The sequence below is a fragment of the Grus americana genome, chromosome 1, assembly GCF_028858705.1.
Source record: "Grus americana isolate bGruAme1 chromosome 1, bGruAme1.mat, whole genome shotgun sequence".
NCBI classification, from domain to species: domain Eukaryota; kingdom Metazoa; phylum Chordata; class Aves; order Gruiformes; family Gruidae; genus Grus; species Grus americana.
This window is the reverse complement of record NC_072852.1, coordinates 52,010,694-52,032,137: the sequence shown is the minus strand read 5'-3', so window position 1 is coordinate 52,032,137 and position 21,444 is coordinate 52,010,694. Positions and strand designations below refer to the sequence as shown.

Here is a 21,444-nt window from a genome sequence, read left to right as displayed (position 1 = left end):
GGCGATGCGCATCCTGCCTCTGAGGCTGAAGAACAAGCACTAACCATCCAATGCAGCACAGCAAATCTGCTCTGCCAGTAACTCAGATTAAAACTGACATCCGTAGAGCCTGTGGTGCAAGTTGGTGGGCCCTAAGTGGATTGTAAAAGTAGGGAAGGAATAGGTTATACAGGAGCACAATCTTGTAGTGTAAGAGTTATCCCTCTGTTTTCTAGTTTAACATCTAGAAAAAGAAGATTTTTTAAAATATCTTTTCATAATGATTAGGACCCTGCAGTGTGAGAGTAGCACTGTCTTGTTCTTTTACTTCACTTGAATGTTTTTCCCTATATATAAACCACATCATCTGTATTAAAAATTGTGCATAATTTCTATTTTCTTACTCCCAATGGCTATCAAGGACAAGTGACCACCCCTTGCAATATAACAAACCTCTACCCATCAGAAGACCTTTGTTACCATTTCCCCATTCATTTCCAGCTTAAGTAAATCCATTTCCTTCAGCCTTTCCTAACAGATCAGTTTTCACCCTTTTGGTTGCTCTCTGCGCCTGCTCACCATGTTTCTTAAACGACAGTGCCCAGAGCTGGATGCGGTGGCCAGGCAAGGTCCTTGATGGCAGCAGGGAGTGTGGAACAGGCACCACATCACATCTCCTCAGCTCCTGCTGGTCAGGCCAGCCTAGAGAGAGGCACGGGTCTCATCTGTCGGCCTCATGAGGGACGGGCTGGCTCAGCCTGGAGCTGAGATAGCTTTGGGGGGACCTAACAGCAGCCCCTAAAGAGAGGGTTATGGAGAAGAGGGAGCCAGGGTGCTCACAGCCTGTTGGGACGACGAGAGGCAACGGGCATGAGGTGAAACATGAGTTTCAGACAGAATATAAGGACATATTCTTTCCCCATGAGGACACTCAAACAGTGGGATGGGCTGTCCAGAGGGACTGTCCAGCCTCCATCCCTGGAGGTTTCAAGACCCAGCTGGATGAAATCCTGAGCAGCTTGGTCTGATCTCACAGCTGCTCCTGCTTTGAGTGGGAGGTTGCACCAGAGACCTCCTCACGGCCCTTCCAACGTGAAGTAACCTGTGGTTCTGTGATCCTATGATCTTCCAGATGACAAAATCAGACACATATACTGTATAAGCCACTCCCCATAGAGAATATACATTTAAACTTAAAGCAAAAAGATGTTTGAAACAGGGCTTATGAGGTGTACAGGAGGACCTAGTTCACTGTTGTATTCCCAGGTCAGTGTAGGCTTCAGGGAGAGGCCTACCAAAAAGATTCATTTTGGTGAAAAGCTTGGGAAGTCAGAAAGATCTCATTGCTTTGAAGTTTAGTCAATTAAAAAATCAAAGTCGTTTCAAAGTTGGTGCCTGCCAAATGCCCTTTGCCACCATCAGTGGTTTCACAATCTTGTCCTCCCATTTTATTGCAGTATTTTCTCACCTTTATTGCATAAAAGACTCACTCGTGTGGTGGAGCACCAAAAACCCCGGAACAGCTAGAGAAATGAGACAAGCAGTGAACCTCATTAAGCCCACAATGTTGTGGAGGGTTTGAAGTAAACAAACAGGAAAGACATTTCCTTGAATTGCTTCAAGTTCTAGTACTCTAAGGAGGTAGTTTTACCCATACTAGGTGAAATATTTTGAGAATTCGGTTTTCAATTGGTGTTTCTTAAAGTGACATCTTGAACCTCTCACTGGCTACAAAGAGCACATCAGAGTCTGCAACGAGCGCTGTTTCCTGAATATCTTGGCAGCAGAACAACAAAAATTACACCACCGCCCCCTCTACGTAAACCAGAGTGTCTCATCTGTTTTGTAATTGCAGCTTTTATGAAACTTCACCGCAATAGCACCGAGTGACTGCACAGTAAACTGTGCTAAATGTCAGCACTGGATAACTAGAAGTTGTCAAAATCCTAGGTTAGGCTCAAAAGTCGATGCTTGATTTTAACATTTTTCCCTATTAGCAACAAACGGTGGAGGACAGAGCAGCCTCCAAAAAGTTTACGAAAAGGGAAACATAAATGTAAAATATTCTACTGTCAATATTATTAAAGTAGCGTCAGGCATAGATTTAAAAAAGACAGTTTTTACAGGCAGGAAGGGGTGTGCCTTCATGCATGCATAAAATAGTGGGGAGCAGGCACTACATTCCCCGCCTCCAGGCGCTGCCTTTGGGGGCTGAGGGAACACCCCTGCTCCTGGATCTGGCCTTCCTTCCTCTTCCTCCCTCTTCGCAGCCAAGGGTGAGCAGAGGCTGACTCCCGAGCTCCTTCCAGTGGGAGTCCAGCCTTCACTCTGCTCCCCCGACCCCTCCCATCATCTGGGGAGGGAACTTCCACCCTCTGGAGAAAACATCATTAGCTTTCCAGCATGTTCCCAGATGTTCATTCTTTTTCTTTTTCTTTTTTCTTTATGTAAGGGTTTTCTGAAAGGCACCTCAAGTTTTGGGAAGCCAGCTGTCACCCAGAAGAACTTACTGGTACTTAGCCCCACGCAGGTGAAGCAGCCCAAGAAGCATGACAAAAACAATAAATTAATACCATACACTTCCTCTCCTATCCCCTGTGTCTATATCATAAACTTAAAACTCAGCCTTTTCACTGTAGGAGCTTCCTCTTGCTATGTATTTGTACCGTGCCTAAAGGAGCAGGACGCTGCATCAGTCTGTCGTATCTTGTGGGAGATGAACTTACACGGCTGCTTCCTTCACGCTCTTCTGCCATGGAGCTGCCCCTCACGCTCTTGCAGCTCCCTGCCTACGCCCTGCATCCAGCTGCGAGCCTTGCTGTCCAGATGTAGCGTTGATGTGCCGACATCTTGGAGCTGGTAGGGGAGATCCAAAATGAGGGAGGCAGTGGCAAAAGCACCTGAGCACGCCTTTTCTCCTGGGCCTTACAAGTGGCTTTGGAGGAGCCTGGATGAGAGGTACAGGCAGAGGCACACGTGCAGCCCCCCCTCTTTGGGCACCCCTCTCTGGGATCTGCCAGCAGCTTCCCACTCCTGGCATACAGCTTGTGTGGAGACTCAGACGCCAAGAATGTTCTGGCACACTGTTCTGGTACAAATTAAAAGTCATGATTATTTGTTGCAGGGATTACATACCATCTTACTTCCATATGTATACATGTACATGTACGTGGGCATGCACCGATCTTCCATTCAAATCTGTGAATGCTTCTAAATACACAAATACTATGGAAAAATAAATATATGAAGCATAAATCATCTGTCAAGACCAGATCTGTGATTCTTGCAGATCCTCAAGCTCCCACTGGAGTCAAGGCAAATACAGCAAGAGCAAGAAAGTGCACGCTGTTCAGTAGATACTTATTTCTTTGCCTTCACTGCTGCGTGATGGGCTCATGTGAGGCAGCTGTTGGCTCTCCACTCCCAATGTTTAGGCAGAAACAGAAGGGAAGCAAAACAAAATGTGGCCTAAACCCCTGGAAACACACAAGTAGATATAAACAGCGGGGATGGAAGAAACTTTTTTTCCATGCCCCCACTGAGGTTTGACAGTCTTTGCTTCTCCCACAGAGGGACTGCTGGGTGAGAGAGGTTGCAACCACCAGAGGATATATTTGAATTATTTGGAAGTCTTGCGAAGTTTGTATACAAAATTGTTCGTCTAATTGCTGCAATTTGGAAAGCTGAAACTTTCCAAGGTTGTGGGTTGGGTTTTTTTTTTTCCTTCTAATGCAACTTTTTTTTCCTGACTTGAAGCCCTCATTTAAACATACACGAGGAGCATTTTCTGCAGAGTCAACTGAGCACACTGCAAACTTAGCACAAGGCTTTCTCCAACAGTTCACTCTGGGGGACAGTATCTATTCCAATGGCAGATCTCTTGCAGTCCCATATGGATGGACCCTACGCTGGGAAAGCACATGGGGAACGGGGAGCCCCATTCACACCCTGATCCACCCCACTTGACAAATGCACTATTGCGTGGCCTCTCCTCTTCTCTACCATCCTCCTTATAGGCCTATCTCACCATGTCCAAATTGGGGATAGCAAACAGCAACCATTTAAACTGCTGTTCTACAGTCAGGGAAATTACAGCAAAATTTCTTTTTACAGGCAGTTATCAAAAAGCAACGGCTTTTACAGCAAAACTGCTCTTATTTTATGTGCCACTTTCACATTCTGGTTTTGTTTCCTCTCTCTGTAATTTACTCAGCAGGGGAGAAGCGTATAAATTTCCTGTGCATGCTCCCAGCAGTTTTTGCCCTTGAAAGCTCAGATCAGGGAGCTGGGGGCTCCTCGGGATCAACGCGGGAGCTGCAAAATCAGCACCGGGATCTGTAGGAAGCAATGAAATGGCATTAACTTGGTAGGGCTGCAATTTAGGAAATCTCTCGTTGTCACATACCTTGGAAAATAACAACCACAAGACCCGCAATAAGTAAGAGCGATAGCAGCAGTAGATAGTGGTATCTTTACAATTCAAGTTCAAAAAACAAAACAAAACAAAACAAAAAAAAAAAAGAAAAAAAGAAAAAGCCCAAACCAGCCCCAAACAGCCTTTCATTGTTTCCCAGGGCTGGTCTCTTGCAACTTGAAATAAAGTACTGGAGCAATATACTGTTCTCTAGGGGTTAATGTTACATTAATCAGAACTGACAAGCATGAAAATCATTCTTTGTTGTCTTTAAATTGCTAATTTAAGATTGAAATCTAAAACGCTTGAGCACTGATCGTTAACACTGACGCTCAAACAAAACCCAAGTACAATCTTCTCTCCTATGGGCCACTACACAATTGTTTTACATTTGGTTGAGAAAACAAATGCAAAGTCTGTAACTAAATCCTAATGTATCGTTTAAGTGTTTCCATTCACAGGCTTTCTTTGGCTAAACTTCAACGAATTGTACTACAGTTTAATTGAAAAGCAGCATTTGCACAGGCATTTACATCTGAAGGCAGAAATACTGGCATTGCATAGTGCGGTGCGATGGCAGCAATGATTCCCCAAAATCCAAATAATTTTTTTCTAGGTATTATTTTTCTAGTGGCAGAGGTGTTTTAAGGAGCTGATTATCAACTGAAGTAACCAAGCGAAGTCTGAGATACTCAGTAACAAAAAGTTTATTTTAAAAGCCTCTTAAAGTTGTTTTTTTAAAACCCCAACCAAACTATTAAAGGGCACAGTCCAAACAGTCCAACGAAGACAGGCACCAGTTAAATCAAGGGGAATAAAGCGGCAGCGAATGTATGGCTACAAAACTACCAAAAGAGTTCGTAGTAGCAAAACAAACGGGATAAGCATGTCCTCCTTCTGCCTCTTTAATGGCATTATAAATTCTGTCAGGGGCCGAATCAAGTCCGGTTTATTTTGCCAGCTTGGATATTTGCAGGTTCAGGTCTATTCGCAGACACAGGTCCCACAGAAGTCCGTGGACACACGCACTTGCAGCTGAAATAAGCTGAATCTTCAGCTTGGCTGAAGTAAACTCTGACTGTAAATAATTTAACTCCGAATCCATCAGTGGATCTGGTTTCCTGTGGTCCCTTGTGATGAAGAAGGAGGAATAAAGACATCTGTGATAGAGTCACGCTCTACGTGACTGTATGGATGCTCCATCGGAGGCTTGGGAGGATGAGAGTAGGAGAAGGGCTGGGGGCAAAGCAAGCTGTACCCTCATTCTTGTCTCTGAGGAGCCGGCGAGCTACAGTAGCTGTGATAGCCAGCATCCAGAGTGAAGAATGACACATTTATCACATCCGAGCACTTCGCCTTTCTTTGCAATTACAGTAAAGCAGGGTTGAGCTATGCAGACATACTTACCACATCCATTGACCTCGATGGGAGACCCATAGCAAATCTTCGGGCAGAACTTGCCACACAAAAGACGTGTTAAAGACACAAGCACTGTCATGCAGAACAAGCTCTTACAGCAGAAGAAAAGGACTCAGCATTTGGCCAAGGAGTGGGGTCATGCACTGAGGGTGCTTTGTATTCTGGGGAGGACGTGGGACGATGGCTCTCCAGGCTCACGCAGAGCAAAGGCAGAGGAATATAGGGCTTAGGGAAAGAGAAAATGAGTATAGGGTTTAGGGAAAGAGGAAATGGGAGAGATTCTGAGCGCTCTCTCATCTGGCAGCTGGATCCAGAATATGAAGGTGCCTGCAGAGGAGGGCACTTACCTTTCCTTCTGGTTGATGGAGTAGGAGAGTAAAACTGCCCTTGAATCAAGAGGTAATCAGAGCAACATTCCTTTGTTTGTTAACCCCTACATCACTACGAAATGCGCCTTTTGGTGTCTAGACTCAAAGCCAGATCCAACGTAAGTATAACAAAATCAGATGTCCATCACATCGCGTGCTCCTTTGCAGAACCTCTTGTGTATAGTAGTATAGCAGGTCCCAGTAGAGCAGATCAAGAAAATACTGACAAGCATGTTTTCACCAGGATATGTTGGATTCAGAGTTGAAGGGGACAACTCCTGAGTTTGAAAATCAAACCCAGTTTTCGTTGTACGCTTGTCCTCACAAGGAGCAGTTGCAAGATTTGATTGGTACATTTTTTTACAATCTCTCAACACTTCCAATGCATGTTTAGTTGGTTTATATGAAAGACTGACAGGAAGACAACCTGTTTGAGCATCTTTAGTAACAAGAACTGGGACTCAGAAGCTCACCAGCAGCACAAGGGGAGCAAGCCAAATGCCTAATAATGAAAAGGAACCTTAAAACCTCACATCTTAAAGTTAAAATCAATAGCACCTGTCTGAACAACCATTTGTTAAATTTTCACTTCTATTTCAAGCTATTTAAAAATGAAAAATAATAAGAAAAGAAAAACCCGAAGTGTCATTAAGCATTTTGGTGTATTTAACATTGTCAATAGGCTTTCAAAGCCCTAGGCCCAAATGTTTCCTTACTGTTAAACCATTTTAGCAATGGGGATGGGTTTGTCTGCATCTGCCTGGAAAAAATAATGTGAAGAAGTGAAGGGAAGTCGAATGGGAGGAAGAAGAGTGGGATAAGCATGGCATTAACCTTGACAACGACAATTTTCCCTCAAATCAGCATTAAAATGAGTATTTTCTGTTTTGTTTATTTTTATGCAGATAAGTAGGGAAATTCTGATTAACATATCTAGTGATTCGTAATGCCATAGTTACACGTTACATTTTTTGCTTTGTTTTTAAACCTGCAGATCTTTTAAAGACTCAGGAATCCTCCCAAACATTCATCCCATTTGTGAAAAATACATATTTGCAAAATATATCTTCTATGTTTGGACTCAGTCGAAGTTCAATGAGGCGAGTAGGGGTGGTATCCAGTGCACCAGGCAGACACCCAAACCTGAGTATCCACACGCAGGCTACGTGCAGGATTCCATTGCCTAACCAAATCTGTCACCACTGAGGGACCTGGGCTGGGGAGAGGTGCCCACCCCCGCAGACAGCTCCAGGAAGGTTTGGTTCTTCTGCAGACCCTCCATCATGCCACTCAGCCTCCAAGGATGCCTTTGGTACCCAAGGCCATCTCTAGGGGCTATATTTAGGCAACTAAATGAGTCTGCATTCCTGTTATAGCAAATGGAGATCCAAGGCTTGATTCAGTTGCCTACACATTGGCATCTAAAGCAATGTGAGAACCCCTAAGGTATCTGAGACATCTCCTTGGAGCTAGCAGATACGGCACAGGACATATGGGAACTGACGCCTTTCCAGAGGAGTAGCCTGAGACCAGGTAGGACATCCCACAGCCTCTCAAGTGGCATTAGATGTTCACAGAATTGAGCTCTTGGTCAGTGTATTCAAAGGAGTCTAGAGATTGATTCATTTAATTGGCCGTCAGCTATCTGCTTAGAGTCAACCTAAGGAGATCTCCAGTGCTCAGTTCAGTTGTCTTGGCACCCAATACCATTTGTGAGGCTATAGGCTACTCCATCTTGTCTCCAGGTGCTGCTCCAGAAGGGCACTACAGTCCTGTAAGCTGTGTGCCAGGTTGGCCCAGCCCTCTCTGTCACACACCAGAAGTACCTCAGATATAACTGACGCAAGCCCTCCCCTAGCTCTACTGGGAATTAAAACACCTAGTTCATATGTAGACACCAACACGTATGTGTCTTCATCTTGAATCGAACTGCAGCTCAAAAGTTTCACGGGTGCTGCAGAAAATCATGTGTGATTTTCAGGGTCACACACAAACAGAATTTCTCTTTGAGTCCTGAATCTGTTGATAGATAAAGTATTTTGTTTGTATCAAGGAACAGGGCAACACAACAAATGCCCAGTGAAGATGTTGCATGAAGGTAAGTATGCAAACATTCCCCAAACATGCAAATACTGATGCGTGTGTGTACCAAGCTTTTAGATGAGCTTTCCAAGATTCCCCTTCTTGTGTGCTCTTTTAAAATGCTCACACCATGAAAAAAAAAAAAAAGTTTTCTATTTATCATCTAGGGCTGAACTGGAAACCATCAAGCTGCTTATATTAATATATGCAATTTTGTGATTTATTATCGCTGTCCTCATCCCATCTATTTTCTGTGCCTCAGATGTGCAATTAACTCCAGATTGTCAGCCCCATCTGCTTATGTCTACACAGGACGTGTCTGTACTGTCATAAAAGCAAAAGAACAAATTTCCTGATCACCAATACTGCCTCGCACTTCGGGGGAGCCGGCTGGCTCTCCAGGAGGAGAAATTTCATATAGGAGCAGCTTGAACTCAAAACAATTCCTGGTGCAAGCTGTGTGGATGCAGGCAGCTTGAGATCAGAGTGATGACAAATGTGACCTCAAATCCAAGCGATGTAGCTGCCAGGGTGACATCATACCCTGCAAGTGCCATGGGCACGCAGGGGCACCACTCCTAACCGGGGTGCTGCAAACAAGTAACAGTCCTCACATCAGCCAGAGCAAGAGGCGGCTCTGTTACTTGCTTAAAGCTCACTTTTCATTTCTTTAGCTTACATGAGGCTTTCTCTTTGTCTCTCCCTTTTCACCAGTTCTGAACATTCAAACCACAAAACCAGGCTCAAACCTAGTGGTGACAAAGATGCCTATACATCCAGCCTTTATTGATACGCTGTATCCTATCGACTGTCTTTTCAGACAGACTCAGAAGGTTTGGTTAACCTACCCCTTTGTTGTTCTTGAATATCAAAACCTGTTACTATTTTATGTTTATATTTGACATAAATTTAAAATTTCAGGCATTTGTAAAAGTTTAGATGCCTCTTTTGAATTAACAGCTTATGATGCCTCCATCTGTCAAATGGACTAAGTAAATATTTTTTCACTTTTACTAATGCAGTATGTGCACATAGTGTATAGAATGCTAGGGACCATTTAAAAATACATTAAAACTATTTGCCATATCGGAAAGGTTTTAACATTGAGTCAGAGGTGGCGTTTTCCCCTCCAGAGAATGTTTTTACACATAATAGGAAGATATGAGGTTACATTACTTTTAGGGATTTATTACATTTCATTGCTTTGTGACAATATATTCTATATCTGGCATCCATTTTCATAAATGTCCAATGAATTTAAAATTAAATTACATTTGGGAAATCAATTTCTGGCTGTCTCAATAAATCACAAACATTCTAGCTGTAATGTCTGGATGGCGGAAAGGAGCCGGGTCTTACATGTGTCCCTAAGGCTCAGGAATTCTCTTACCACCCTTGAATGTTTTTAATGTGGCCATTATTTAGGAGAATAAATACATGACTGTGAGAAAGGTTAAAGGAAGGTTAAAAAATTTAAGTGGGGTGTCACTAAAGGCACACATGAAGCAGGAGAGATATGGTAAGAGCAGCACATAGCAATTCAGTGATTTTCCTGTTATCCCAGAGCCAAATCCCAATTCCAAATCAATACTTTGCAATGGATTAGCAAATGTGCAGGAACAGAGATTGAAGGCTGCCCTAACCCAATAAGGGTGCTTAGTGAAAATCAGCTGAAATGTTGTCCGTTTACACAGGGAACACTCACACACACACACGCACACACACACAAAAAGGAACTTTATTCTGTTTTAAATCAGATACTGTAGAGATAGCAGAGACATGGCAAATCCCTGTTATCACTAGAAGAGGGTTTTGAAAGATAGGCACTGTTTGGTGAAAGAGAAAGGAGTAGCACTGTGCACTACAGACATGATAGGCTACCAAGATATAAAAAATCGCATTGATAAGATTTTTTGAGGATCATAATCACTTTGGGAATGGATGCTAAAAGTGGCCATTCAGGGCATAAAGGGGCTTGGTGACAAGGCCTGGGGCTGTGTCTGAATGAGTCATGGCTCTGGAGTGGGGTTAAGCATATCCATGGCTGAGAGCCACCATGAGCCACCGTTTCCCATTTACATTGCTGGCCTTAGCCTTCCTGTGAGCATCCCAGGGTCAAAGTCTCCCCTGGATGCTTAGGAAAACCAGGAGTTGGGATATCTCTCAGTGCCCTGCATGGGTAATGCCCTGATTCTCACCTAGACTTCATCCACCCGGACAAGACATCCAACGTGCGCAGAGGCATCAGGAGCTCAGGCTCTTCCCTTCTAGAGACTTAGAGGGGCTGAGGAGCTCAGATGAAGGCAGCCTGCAAATGCAGCTGGAGAGGTTACAGTAGGGATGGTGAGTCTGTCCGGGCTTGAGAGCAGATCCAACATCCACTTAACCAACAGACAGACACGCACACAGAACTGGGTTCAGAGACTGAGCGTGAGAATATTGTAAGAGGATTCCAGTGATGTGTCACTACAGGGGAGTTAGTTAGTTAGTTTCCCAACTATGACTGAAGAAGAAACTGCTACTGCCAAAGATGGAGGTAGTAACTTGACACAAATAAGTATAGTTACCTGAAAACTGAGAAAGTTGTCTTAAAAACACCTAAGAGGGATGTGCAGATACATGGAATCACTGTGCATGAACAGTTTTCATAAATATTTTGATTAGGCAACAGCATTCCTCATTTTAAAGTTACAAGTTAGAAACACACTGGAATCATGAAAGAAGCCTGGTGAGTTTACTTTATTCATGTACTCTTTTTATGAGCTTCTGAAAGCGCCATGATAAAGTGACCCTGCAGAAAAACTGAATTGTGTCTTTCCTGGCCACATCCTGCTAACATCACTTCAGCAGTCTCATTAGAAACAGCGAGAACTGGAAAGCACTACTGGAGGAGAGCTGAGACTACCAGGGACTATAGATTTCATATAAAGTTTTAAACTAAAACACATTTCCTGCGATGACAGAATTAGAAACACAGAAACAGATGTGCAAAGATTTTGATGCTGTCATGAAAACATCCTGATGCATAATGGTTCCAAAAACGAGAAGGGGGGGATCTGAAGTGCTCGCATGCTGCATCAAACCACCACTCGTGGCTAAGCAGCAGCGCGCGCGCACCACGACCACGTTCTGCCATTGATAGCAGCACCGTCTTTCCGGGCAAGTTCATATAAACCAAAACCCAACCTGCTTCAGCATGGATGCAAAAAATGACATCAGCCCAGTCAGGAGGGAGTTTTCACCAGACACCTCTTGCCCCAAACGTGGGCAGCCTGTGCATGGCTGCCTGGTCCATCCTGGGGAAGAGCAAAGGCATGGGCAAGTGTAAGGTAAATCCATTCAGGACAAGCAGAACTGGAAAATCAGCTAAAAAGGGCCCGCTGCATTTCAGACACTTTAGTTTTGAAAGGAGCAGTGTAAAGATGCTTCACGTTTACAAAACCGGACATCTGCAGGATGTCAGTTTACAAGTTTGTGCCTATTTACGTTTCTGTAATGAAACCCGAGACTGAAAAAAGCACTCGATAGTGGGTAACAGAGGCCTGATAAGAGCCCAGGGTTTTTTTGTGTGAGCTGCCTTACAGAAGTTTCCACAAACACCACACAAGGAGACGCGTGAAGGAGTTTGAGATCCCCTATAAAGCGTGTTTGACCGTCAGGTCGTGGTAGACAGACCCTGGGCAGCGGTGAGGCCAGAAATGGCTCCTGGCAGCACCTGCACGCCCGGGGTGCCGCTGGGCAGGACCAGGGGTGCAGCGCTGTGCTTAGTCCGTGTGGGGAAATGCAAACAGAGGTCTTGTCCTGGCCGAACAAGGACGATGCCACCGAAGACCAAACACGAGTGGAGCGCAGGAAGGAAAATAAGGAGGAAACCCGCTGCCGGCAAGCCCGAGACCCCTCTTTTTCCGGCAGGGTACGGACCCGCCGCAGGGAAAACAGGTGCCCTGCGGGCACAGGCCGGGGGCAGAAGTAGCCCCTCGGTCCCTCGGGAACCGGCTCCAAACGCCCGCCCGCCTCAGCCCAGCGCCCTGCCACCGTGCGAGGACAGCGGCCCCGCCGCGCCTCCACCGCTCCCCGCCCGGCTTGCTGCGCCCGGCCCCGCGGGAACTGCCCGCTTGGCCCGGCCGTGGGCCGGCGGCGGGCGGGGGAAGCCGGGGGAGGTGGGAGGAGACGTGGGAAGGACTTCGGTTGCCACTACAAATCTGGTGACAGATCCGCCGCCGGCACATGGCGATCGGCCCTTCCCGCCCCGCGCTCGGCAGGTGAGTGCGGGTCGGCGGCACGGCCCGGGGCGGGCGTGTGTGTGTGGGGGTTAGGCGGGTGCCGAGCGGCGCTCCCCCGCCGGCTCGACGCCGCTTATTTCCCCGCGGCTCCCCCCCCGACGCCCGCTCCCCAGCCCTGGGCGGGCGGCCGCGGCTGAGGGGAGGCGGGCGCGGCGGGAGCGGGGATCCCCGCGGCGGGCGGGGGGGTTGTGAGGTGTGGGGCGGCCTCCGCGCGGCGCTGACGTCGCCGAGGGGCCGCTCCGAGGAGGCTGAGGCTCGGGGCGCCCAAGATGGCGGCAGCGGCGGGTGACGGGTGCGTGCGGGGGCGGACGGCGGGAGCGGGACGGCGGCTCTGCCACCCTGTCGCCCGGGGACGGCCGGCGGGAACCCCGCGGGGGGGCAGGTGCCGGCGGAGGGCGGCAGGCGGCGGCACCTCTTCTCCAGGGGAAGAGGCGGTAGGGGCGGCGCGGTGCCCGTGGAGGGGCACCTGAGGAAGGGGCGCTCGCTGCAGCGGGGCGAGCCGGGCACGGCGTGGACTCGGGGGAGCCGCCGGGCCGGGGGCGAGGGGGCTGCGGCAACGGCTCTAGCGGGGGAGCGGCGTCCCCGGGACCGTCCTCTCCCGCTGACCGCAGGCAAGTGGCGTCCCGCCGCCTCCCCGCCGCGCTCGGTGTGTGGCGTGGGGCCCGGTCCCCTCACCCGTCCCGGAGGGGTCTGAAAGGCGTCGAGCTGAGGGAGACCGTGGGGAGGAGGAGAAGGAGGAGAGTGGCGGTGAGCCGCGCCGCGGGCAGCGGGGCTGCCAGGCCGGCCGCTCGGGTCTCGTACGTGCCGAGAGGCGAAGAGTCGCGCCATGTCGCGGTACCTTCCTACCGAAATAGTCGTGAGCACTCTCGTACTCCGGCATCGAGCCATGGGTGAACTTAGCTGGAGTGTCTTTACTTGCCAGGGCTGTCAGAACAGGAACCAGGTGTTGTCCGAGGAGCTGTCAGAGCAGCCGGAGATGCTTATTTTTATAAATGGGAAGAACTGTCACGTGTAAATCCAGAGTAATAAGAAGTGCTGTGTTTTTCGTGCTTCTGTGAAAGTGCTTCAGTCTGAATTATTTGTTTACCTTGAATTCTGAACTGCAGGAAATGCGCGGTTATTTGCAGTAAGAGACATGGGTTGTAATGTTGGACCGGTGTCTCGTGCCCCGGTGTACATGGCAGCATGCTTGTATATACAGTCCTTAGCTGGCCAAAAAAAAAAAAAAAAAAAAAAAGAGAAAAAAGTTACATGACGATCTGTATGGTTCCAAAGAAAGGACGCTGGGGGAGTTTCTTGTTAAAGATCGGAAATAAATTACAAAATTTCTTTTGGAAGCGCCGCTTTGATTTTTAAGTTTTACTGTCATGCCTGCAGGACTGTACTGCAGCTTGAACTTATGCACGTCAATGTTTTGTTAGGTTGTTTTATTCAAAAAATAAAATTGTTTAAGAAAGCAGTACAGCAGTACATCTGCCGTCTAGTAACCACACTTGTTATCTAAAACTTTTCACTTGTTCAAGTACCCGTGATTCCTGTTTTTTTCAGATATTAAACAGGTACTGTGAACCTGATGAAAATCAGTTGGTCATCCGATTTAAAAGCCAGAATATTAATGGGACACACGAACACGCACACGTGTGTATTTATATTAGTAAAACCATGTACTTCATTTCTAGTCTGATGGTTGAGATAGACTTTGATTTTTCATTTACGTGCCAAGCAATTAATTACAAAAGTAGTGACTAAGGGAAAAATATTTCCTTTTGTTTATATTTAGTTACAATTTTAAAATGTTATCTGCGAAAATGAATCTTAATTTCTTGTTTATGTGGAACACAAATGGAAGAAAAAAGATCTATTTTCTTGTCTTCTAAGTTGTTGGTTTTTGACATCGAGTACTTTTTCAGCTCATGAGTTACCCCAAAATGTACGTTTTGCCAGCCATTCTTTAGTGAAACTAAAGAAACGAGCACGTCAACAAGGTTGAAATATGGTTCAATGAAAAAAATTGCTATTCCATATATCGTTATTTCTAGCTTGTGAAACTTTGGCTCAAGAAAAGACTTTTGTATATCTCTCTTTTCCCAGACAACTTAATGCTTTCAGTAGTGCTGTTCTGTATGTTAGTACTTGTTATTTTGCTTACTACTTCAGCTCAGGTCTGTGCTAAGAACACGGGGGGGGGGGGGCTTGATCTCTGAAGTGCTGGTCAACTAATTCACAGTTTCTTTGTGTGTGTGCACAGAACTGAACCTCTGGAGAGAAGAATGCAGAAACTAGTGCTGAATAACTTTCTTTAGGGAATTTTAATGTTGGAGCATTTGCTTGTAGTATTTTATTCCAGCTGCAGCTCTCTAGTAGGCGTGGGAATGAGTAGGCAGTATTTTTTAAGTTTCTTCCACCACTATCTGTCACTTCACTTCTATTTTTCCCCCCGAGCTATTCTGTCTTGCCAAGTCTTGATTCTAAGGTAAAGTTTGAAAGTTTTGTGACTTGATGTAGTCTCAGTACTTAGTGCTCCACGTATTAAAACATTCATCCTGTCAGTGTGTTTCTTGACATTCAGCTGAAGTTTTCTTGGTCTCAGTTTTGCACTTTTAGTTTTTTCGCAGTCTTCACAGATACTTCTTTTTGACCAAACTCTGCGTTTTGATTTCTTTACATTTTCTTCAAAGAAAGACTTCTCCCATTCCAAGATGTTTCCTTCCCCTCCCCCCTTCCACCCCGTCTCCTTTCTGCACACATCGTCGTAGGTGGGAAAATGTCATGCTGGCTTGGTTGCTGGTGGGGGAGCTGGGGTTTTAGGTTTTTCTCTTCAAGGCGCTGATCATTCGCTTTCATAGAATCCTGTTGCTTTTGCGTGAAGAGCTTGATTGTGCACACAGTGGTCGTCCCGAAATCAGTGACTACTTTTGTCCCCAGTCCAATATCTGCTTACCTTGAGGCATGTAAGTAGTTTCACTCTTGATAATATATTTGAGATTAAGAAAAACAATTTTTTTTGACTGTATAATATTAAAAAGAAGGAAAAATAAGGCACAGTATTTACACATTGACTTTAACAAAACCAGAAAGGGTCGACCTGTCAGACTCCTCTGACTGACAGCATTGCTGTGTGTGACAGCCCTGTGGGAAGGCAGGGTTTAGTGTTCTTTTCTGGGCTGCTGAGAAGGACCGTTACTAATATGTTATGCAGGAGAATCTATTTCTGATAGTCCAGAAACACAAAGATGAGTCTTGTCTCTTAAAATTCTGTCTACCTATTGAATTCTTGCAGCACGCTTTACATAGGTATTACTTTAGTATTCCAAGAAGAATTAACGTACATAGTTCAACTCTGAAATTTATGTGAATTTTATCAGTGTTAGAAAAGCTCAGCTTTGTTGGGGAAAACAGGTTGTCAGACTAGGAGAAGAAATGGGATAAAGTTAGTGGTCTTATTTATAGACAGTATAAAAAGCAAACAGTATGCACGGATATTTGTAAAAGAATCTCATTAACAGCCTATGAATAGACTACCTTTTAGAAGGAATGAATGTTACAGATGCTAGCAAGCTGAAAAAGTTCAGCAAGCCATTATTTTTGTGATCTGTTGACCAGAGCATGCAAAGGATCTCAGCCTCCTGTAATATGCTATGGCTGGTACTTAATCTGGAAATTACTGAATGGGTACCCGGAGGTCATGGCACCTGAAATTTTTCAGTGCAGTGAGTGTGGACTGGAGACAACTCTTAAATAAGTTGAATGAGAATGATTAATATAGGCATGTAAAACTGTGTACACTTTATTAGTTTCATTACAGCTGGCTCAGCCTTTTTTGTGTTGCAGAATAAGACCTACACAACACATGCAATGCTGGATGCTGGCTATGTGCATAGAGAGTTATTACATCTCTTGTGCTGGTATCTGTAACATTTTTAAAAGGCACTAGCCGTGAGCCAATTAACCAAACAAAGCCTTTTTTTGTTAAATCTTTTAACTACAGTTTTTATCTAAGTACCAGATGAAAAATAAAGCTGCTTTCCTATCCAGCTGCAATATTTTACCCGTTTCCCTTCCTCAGTGGTGTCATGTCATTGTATGTTAGGGTTCTCTCAATCTAATGCTTATTCTAACTTGGACATCTGTTCTAAATTGAGTAACCTATTATTGTGTATTTCAGAACTGTAAAAATGGATAAATATTAGCATATTCAAGAATAATAGTATTTTGGCTTCTATCCACAATTGTCTAAATCACATAGTATTTTTGTATCGTGGTTTACTTACCTGTAAACATAATCCTGGACCTTGATATTGTACGGCCTAGGCCAGTTCCACAGTATGCATGCATTTGTAATAGCATAACTTGTCTCACTTGGCATAGCCTGGATATTTGAGAAACCCTTGGTACTCCTCTAGATGAAGTCACCGTTTCGTCTGGCAAGTACTGTGCATAACGATACTGGTGCTGTGTGCTGTTTAGCCCTTCTAGTCAGTGACATCGTGGGCATGAACACCCCAGATAAATATAATCACTTCCTGACGCATTATTTGTCTCTAGATGATATCTCACAACTAGAGATAGTCAAAAGAAAGATGGTAAAAACATAAAGAAAGAATGAATCGCTGTCTCTTGAATTTTTAGTCAGAGCCTGCCTGTTTGGTTTAGTTAAATGCACTGTATGGGATAAAGCAAACAGAGCAGATTTGAACAAATAAATGCTACCAAGTAAACTTATTAAATGATGTAAGCCAGTGCTAGCCAAATTTTTAAGTGATTTTTTTGAAGATGTGGATTAGAAAGATCTGTTCAAAATGCAGGCTTTTATAAAGTTTGCAGTAACTGAGGTAGATATCTAATGGTATTTCTGTCTTACAAACAAAGCAAGTTCTACTTTTTCCAAGTCACTCTTCCAGAGGTGTTAAGATGACATGTTAAAATGTCCTTATTGAAGATACGTTATTGTATAAAGCACTGGTATAATGGGCTTGCCTGAGCACAAAGGTGCAGTGATTTAATTAAAGGTGTGGTTTAATTAAGGGTTTGAGTTGTATAAAGCCTCATTTGTCTGAACTGTTGGCACTGTGTAAACATAATAAATTTAAGTGAACTTTGCACTTCTGCACCTGTATGCTTAGGGATAGGATTAGTGGGAGCATTTTAGAGTCATGGAAGGGACCTTCAAAGATCATGTGGTCCAACCCCCCTGCCGTGGGCAGGGACACTCTCCACTAGATCAGGTTGCTCAGAGCCCCATCCAACCTGGCCTTGAAAACTTCCAGGGATGAGGTGTCCACAGCTTTTCTGGGCAACCTGTCCCATTTGAAGTTGCGTTTGTATCCAAACTCTATAACTGTCTTTCAACTAAATTTGTGCTCCTTTGAAAAAAACAGGCCTAATCTAAAGTGTAGCTAGTATGCTTAAGTCCTGACCCAGGAGGTACTGGGAATGTAAACAGTGTTATTCAGACCGTTTAGTCTGAATTGCTGTTGATAATGTCGATTGCGGCTCCATAGGACTGAGTGCCTTTGTATGTTTGGTGAGACTTAGTTGGGTGAAGATCCTGACCTTAACCTCAAGTATATGATTTTGGTATACTGACACGTGTAAAAGTGATACAGTTGGGTATTTATGAACTGTAACTTACAACTTTTTTTTTTTTTTTAGTTGCAGATTGAAATATCACGGACAGAAAATAGTTTGGATGATGTGTTTTGCCAGCGTATCTCTGCAATTTCAGTTTTAACAATGGATAAGTGTAAGCACATAGGTCGTCTGCGACTGGCCCAAGATCACTCCATTCTGAATCCTCAGAAATGGCATTGTGTGGACTGCAATACTACCGAATCTGTGTGGGCGTGCCTCAGCTGCTCACATGTGGCGTGTGGAAGATATATTGAAGAACATGCACTAAAGCACTTTCAGGAGAGCAGTCACCCAGTGGCATTGGAAGTAAATGAGCTGTATGTTTTCTGTTATCTCTGTGATGATTATGTTCTTAATGATAATGCAACTGGTGATTTAAAACTGTTGCGAAGTACATTAAGTGCAATCAAGAGTCAAAACTATGACTGCACTACTCGAAGTGGGAGGACTTTGCGTTCTATGGCTACAAGTGACGATTCTTATCTTTCACATGGTGGTGCCCAAGCCTTGCTTCGGAGTGAAGATCGCATGTTCACAGCTCTCTGGCACCGACGGCATGCGTTCTTGGGCAAAATATTCAGATCATGGCTTGAGTTGACACCTACTGGAAAAAAGATTTTGGAAGAAGAAAGGCATCAGGAAGAAGCAGAGGAAAGAAGGGACAAAGCTAGGAAGAGAAGACAAGAACGAAAGCGCGAGTTGAAAGCAGAGATGGAAAAGATGCCTCCGAGAAAGAGCAGTCGTTTACAAAATCAGATTAGAATGTCCTCAGAAACAGCACCCTGCCTGCAAAAAACATCACAGAACATGGAATCTGTGGCAGAGTTGAAAAATATTTATACCTCAGATGAAGTAAGATTGAAAAAAATAAGTGACTCTCCAATTAAACGAAGGCCCACAGTGACTCCTGGGGTAACAGGACTGAGAAACCTGGGAAATACATGCTATATGAATTCTATCCTGCAGGTATTAAGTCACTTACTTATTTTTCGAGAATGCTTTTTAAAGCTTGATCTCAACCAAACTCAGGAACTGCTGGCAACAGCAGCCAATGGTAAAACCAGGTCTTCATCTAAACATCTGTCAATAGCTGCCTCAACATTACATGTGACTGAGAACCAAGAGAAAGTAAAGGGATCCTCTTCTGTGAGGCGGCCTAGTTTATCCTCTGGATTAAGTGGAGGAGCATCAAAAAGTAGAAATATGGAACTTATTCAGCCCAGGGAGCCCAGTTCAAAGCATATTTCCCTCTGTCATGAGCTGCATACTCTGTTCCAAGTTATGTGGTCTGGGAAATGGGCGCTGGTGTCTCCTTTTGCCATGCTTCATTCTGTGTGGAGACTAATTCCAGCCTTCAGAGGATATGCCCAACAAGATGCTCAGGAATTTCTCTGTGAACTTTTGGATAAAGTGCAGCAGGAACTGGAGACTACAGGGACCAGATACCCAGCGCTCATCCCTGCTTCTCAAAGAAAACTTATAAAACAGGTTTTGAATGTGGTTAACAACATTTTTCATGGACAGCTATTAAGTCAGGTATGTTTTATAATTTTTTAAGGTGTGTAATGATTTATACTGGTCAGTAATGGGCATACTTCAAAGGTTAATAGGTTTATAACTACCGAGGAGGGATGGAGAGGATATAATACACATGATTTCAGAAGAAAGGTCATTTGGGTACTCCTAAAACTTAAAGTAGAAGAGTCACCTGATAAACATAAAAGTGTTAAGTTTGGTCTTTGCAACTGCTGAGAAATATCTGACTTTGCTATTTAGCACCAGCTAATTTGCAGGAATAAAGAATTTACAATTTTATCACTGTGGTGATACTAGATAAAAGGTGTTAAGGAAGCTGTTAATCTTGGCTAAGTGGAAACTGACTAGGTAAGGGATGCCAAGCAGGGAATTTTATCAGTAAATACCTTGAATTTGAGATTAATTACTACAAAGTAATTGCCTGTCATGATGCTATATACAGGAATACTACTTTTCTGTTACAAGGCTCTGTCAACACAGGAACCAAATTTGTGAGGTGGAGGCAATGGTTGTTTTCCTTTTTTGTGCCTGACTACTCTCCTTTTTTGTTTTTTGTTTGTTTTCCTCGGCTTCCTGTTAGGTACTTCAATGTGTCCACTTACTATTATGCATATCCTAACTGTGTGCGTGTAGAAGCGTCTGAGAACTGACTGAACAAACAGCTGCTGGTTTCTCTTGAATTTATCTGAAAACTAGCCACATTGCAGCAGGAGCAGAGCTTGAGAAAGTCTTGGCCCCCTGGAACTGGTCTTTAGTATGCATGCAAACGTTACTGAGGGAGTGCAGAAGCCTTTAATGGATATGTTTTGTGAAGGAGTAGAGGTTTAACACAAATTAACAAGAATGTGGATGTTACCGTTATTCTGACTCTTTGATTGATGGTGTAATATTTCAGTATGTGAAGCTAGAATCCCAGGTGGGTTTAGACTAAAGTAGGATTGCTTGCTGCTATGATATCTGTAAACTTTATAATATAACAGGCCTTTTAAAATTAGGGTTGTTTGCAGCATATGTTAGCCTTTAGGTCATCTTAGGTTTTGTGTAACTACTAGAAACTGTTATCTGTTAAAACCAGATCATGCTCTACCTTCCATTTGGCCCAGTGTAAGACCATTTCTGTTGGCATACTTCCTTTCCTCGGGGTAATTAATTATCTTGTATCAGGGTTGTGCTAATGTAAGTGCCTAGTATATTATGTCAGTAAAGCTTTATTTGAAAATCACATTCCTCTCCAAAATAGTAACTTTGTTGGTAAAACAAAATAGTTGCTTAAGTTTACTGACAAGGTTTGGTTACATTCCAAGCCTTCCTACAGGATTCATTTTTTGGAAAAATTTTCCAGGCTCTGAAGACACAAGCACTATTTCAGTAGTACCACTTTTGCATGTTTTTAGCTTTGTTATATGAAGAGGCTTGTGACTAGAAACCCTCCCACCTTCCTGAAACCAGGGAGGGGAATAGTGAGAATTCACTCAAGTGTCATCGAGTAAGACTGAAAGGGAATTAAACAGTTTTGAGCCATCCTGTGACTTCTGTGACTACAACACACAGCTTTTTTACTGCAGGTGGTCAGTGTCTACATGCAAAACACGGTCTTGATGAATTTCAAAATGCCTCGAGTGAGAGGAACATGGAAAACAGTATTGAGGCTGTTATCTGTAGAATTTTTTCCTTGGCTCATTAAGCAGTTCCCACAGTGTCCAACACTTTACCTCCTAATGTTCCCTTTGTC

At 44.3% G+C, this 21,444-nt stretch overlaps 1 protein-coding gene across 4 annotated transcripts in view; it reads left to right on the top strand.

The window, feature by feature from the left end:
- Window positions 1–11,717: 11,717 nt before the first annotated feature.
- Window positions 11,718–21,444, top strand: part of USP44 (ubiquitin specific peptidase 44) — a 22,955-nt gene continuing 13,228 nt past the window's right edge. The window contains exons 1-2 of one of the 4 annotated variants that reach the window (XM_054835996.1): window positions 11,718–12,524; window positions 18,198–19,712. In XM_054835996.1, coding sequence (XP_054691971.1) covers window positions 11,961–12,524; window positions 18,198–19,712 — 2,079 coding nt within the window. In that variant the 5' untranslated portion in view covers window positions 11,718–11,960. Of the gene's footprint in view, window positions 12,525–12,650; window positions 12,838–15,282; window positions 15,497–18,197; window positions 19,713–21,444 lie in introns of those variants that run through there. The other 3 variants (XM_054835987.1, XM_054836005.1, XM_054836014.1) reach the window with 3 other exon arrangements.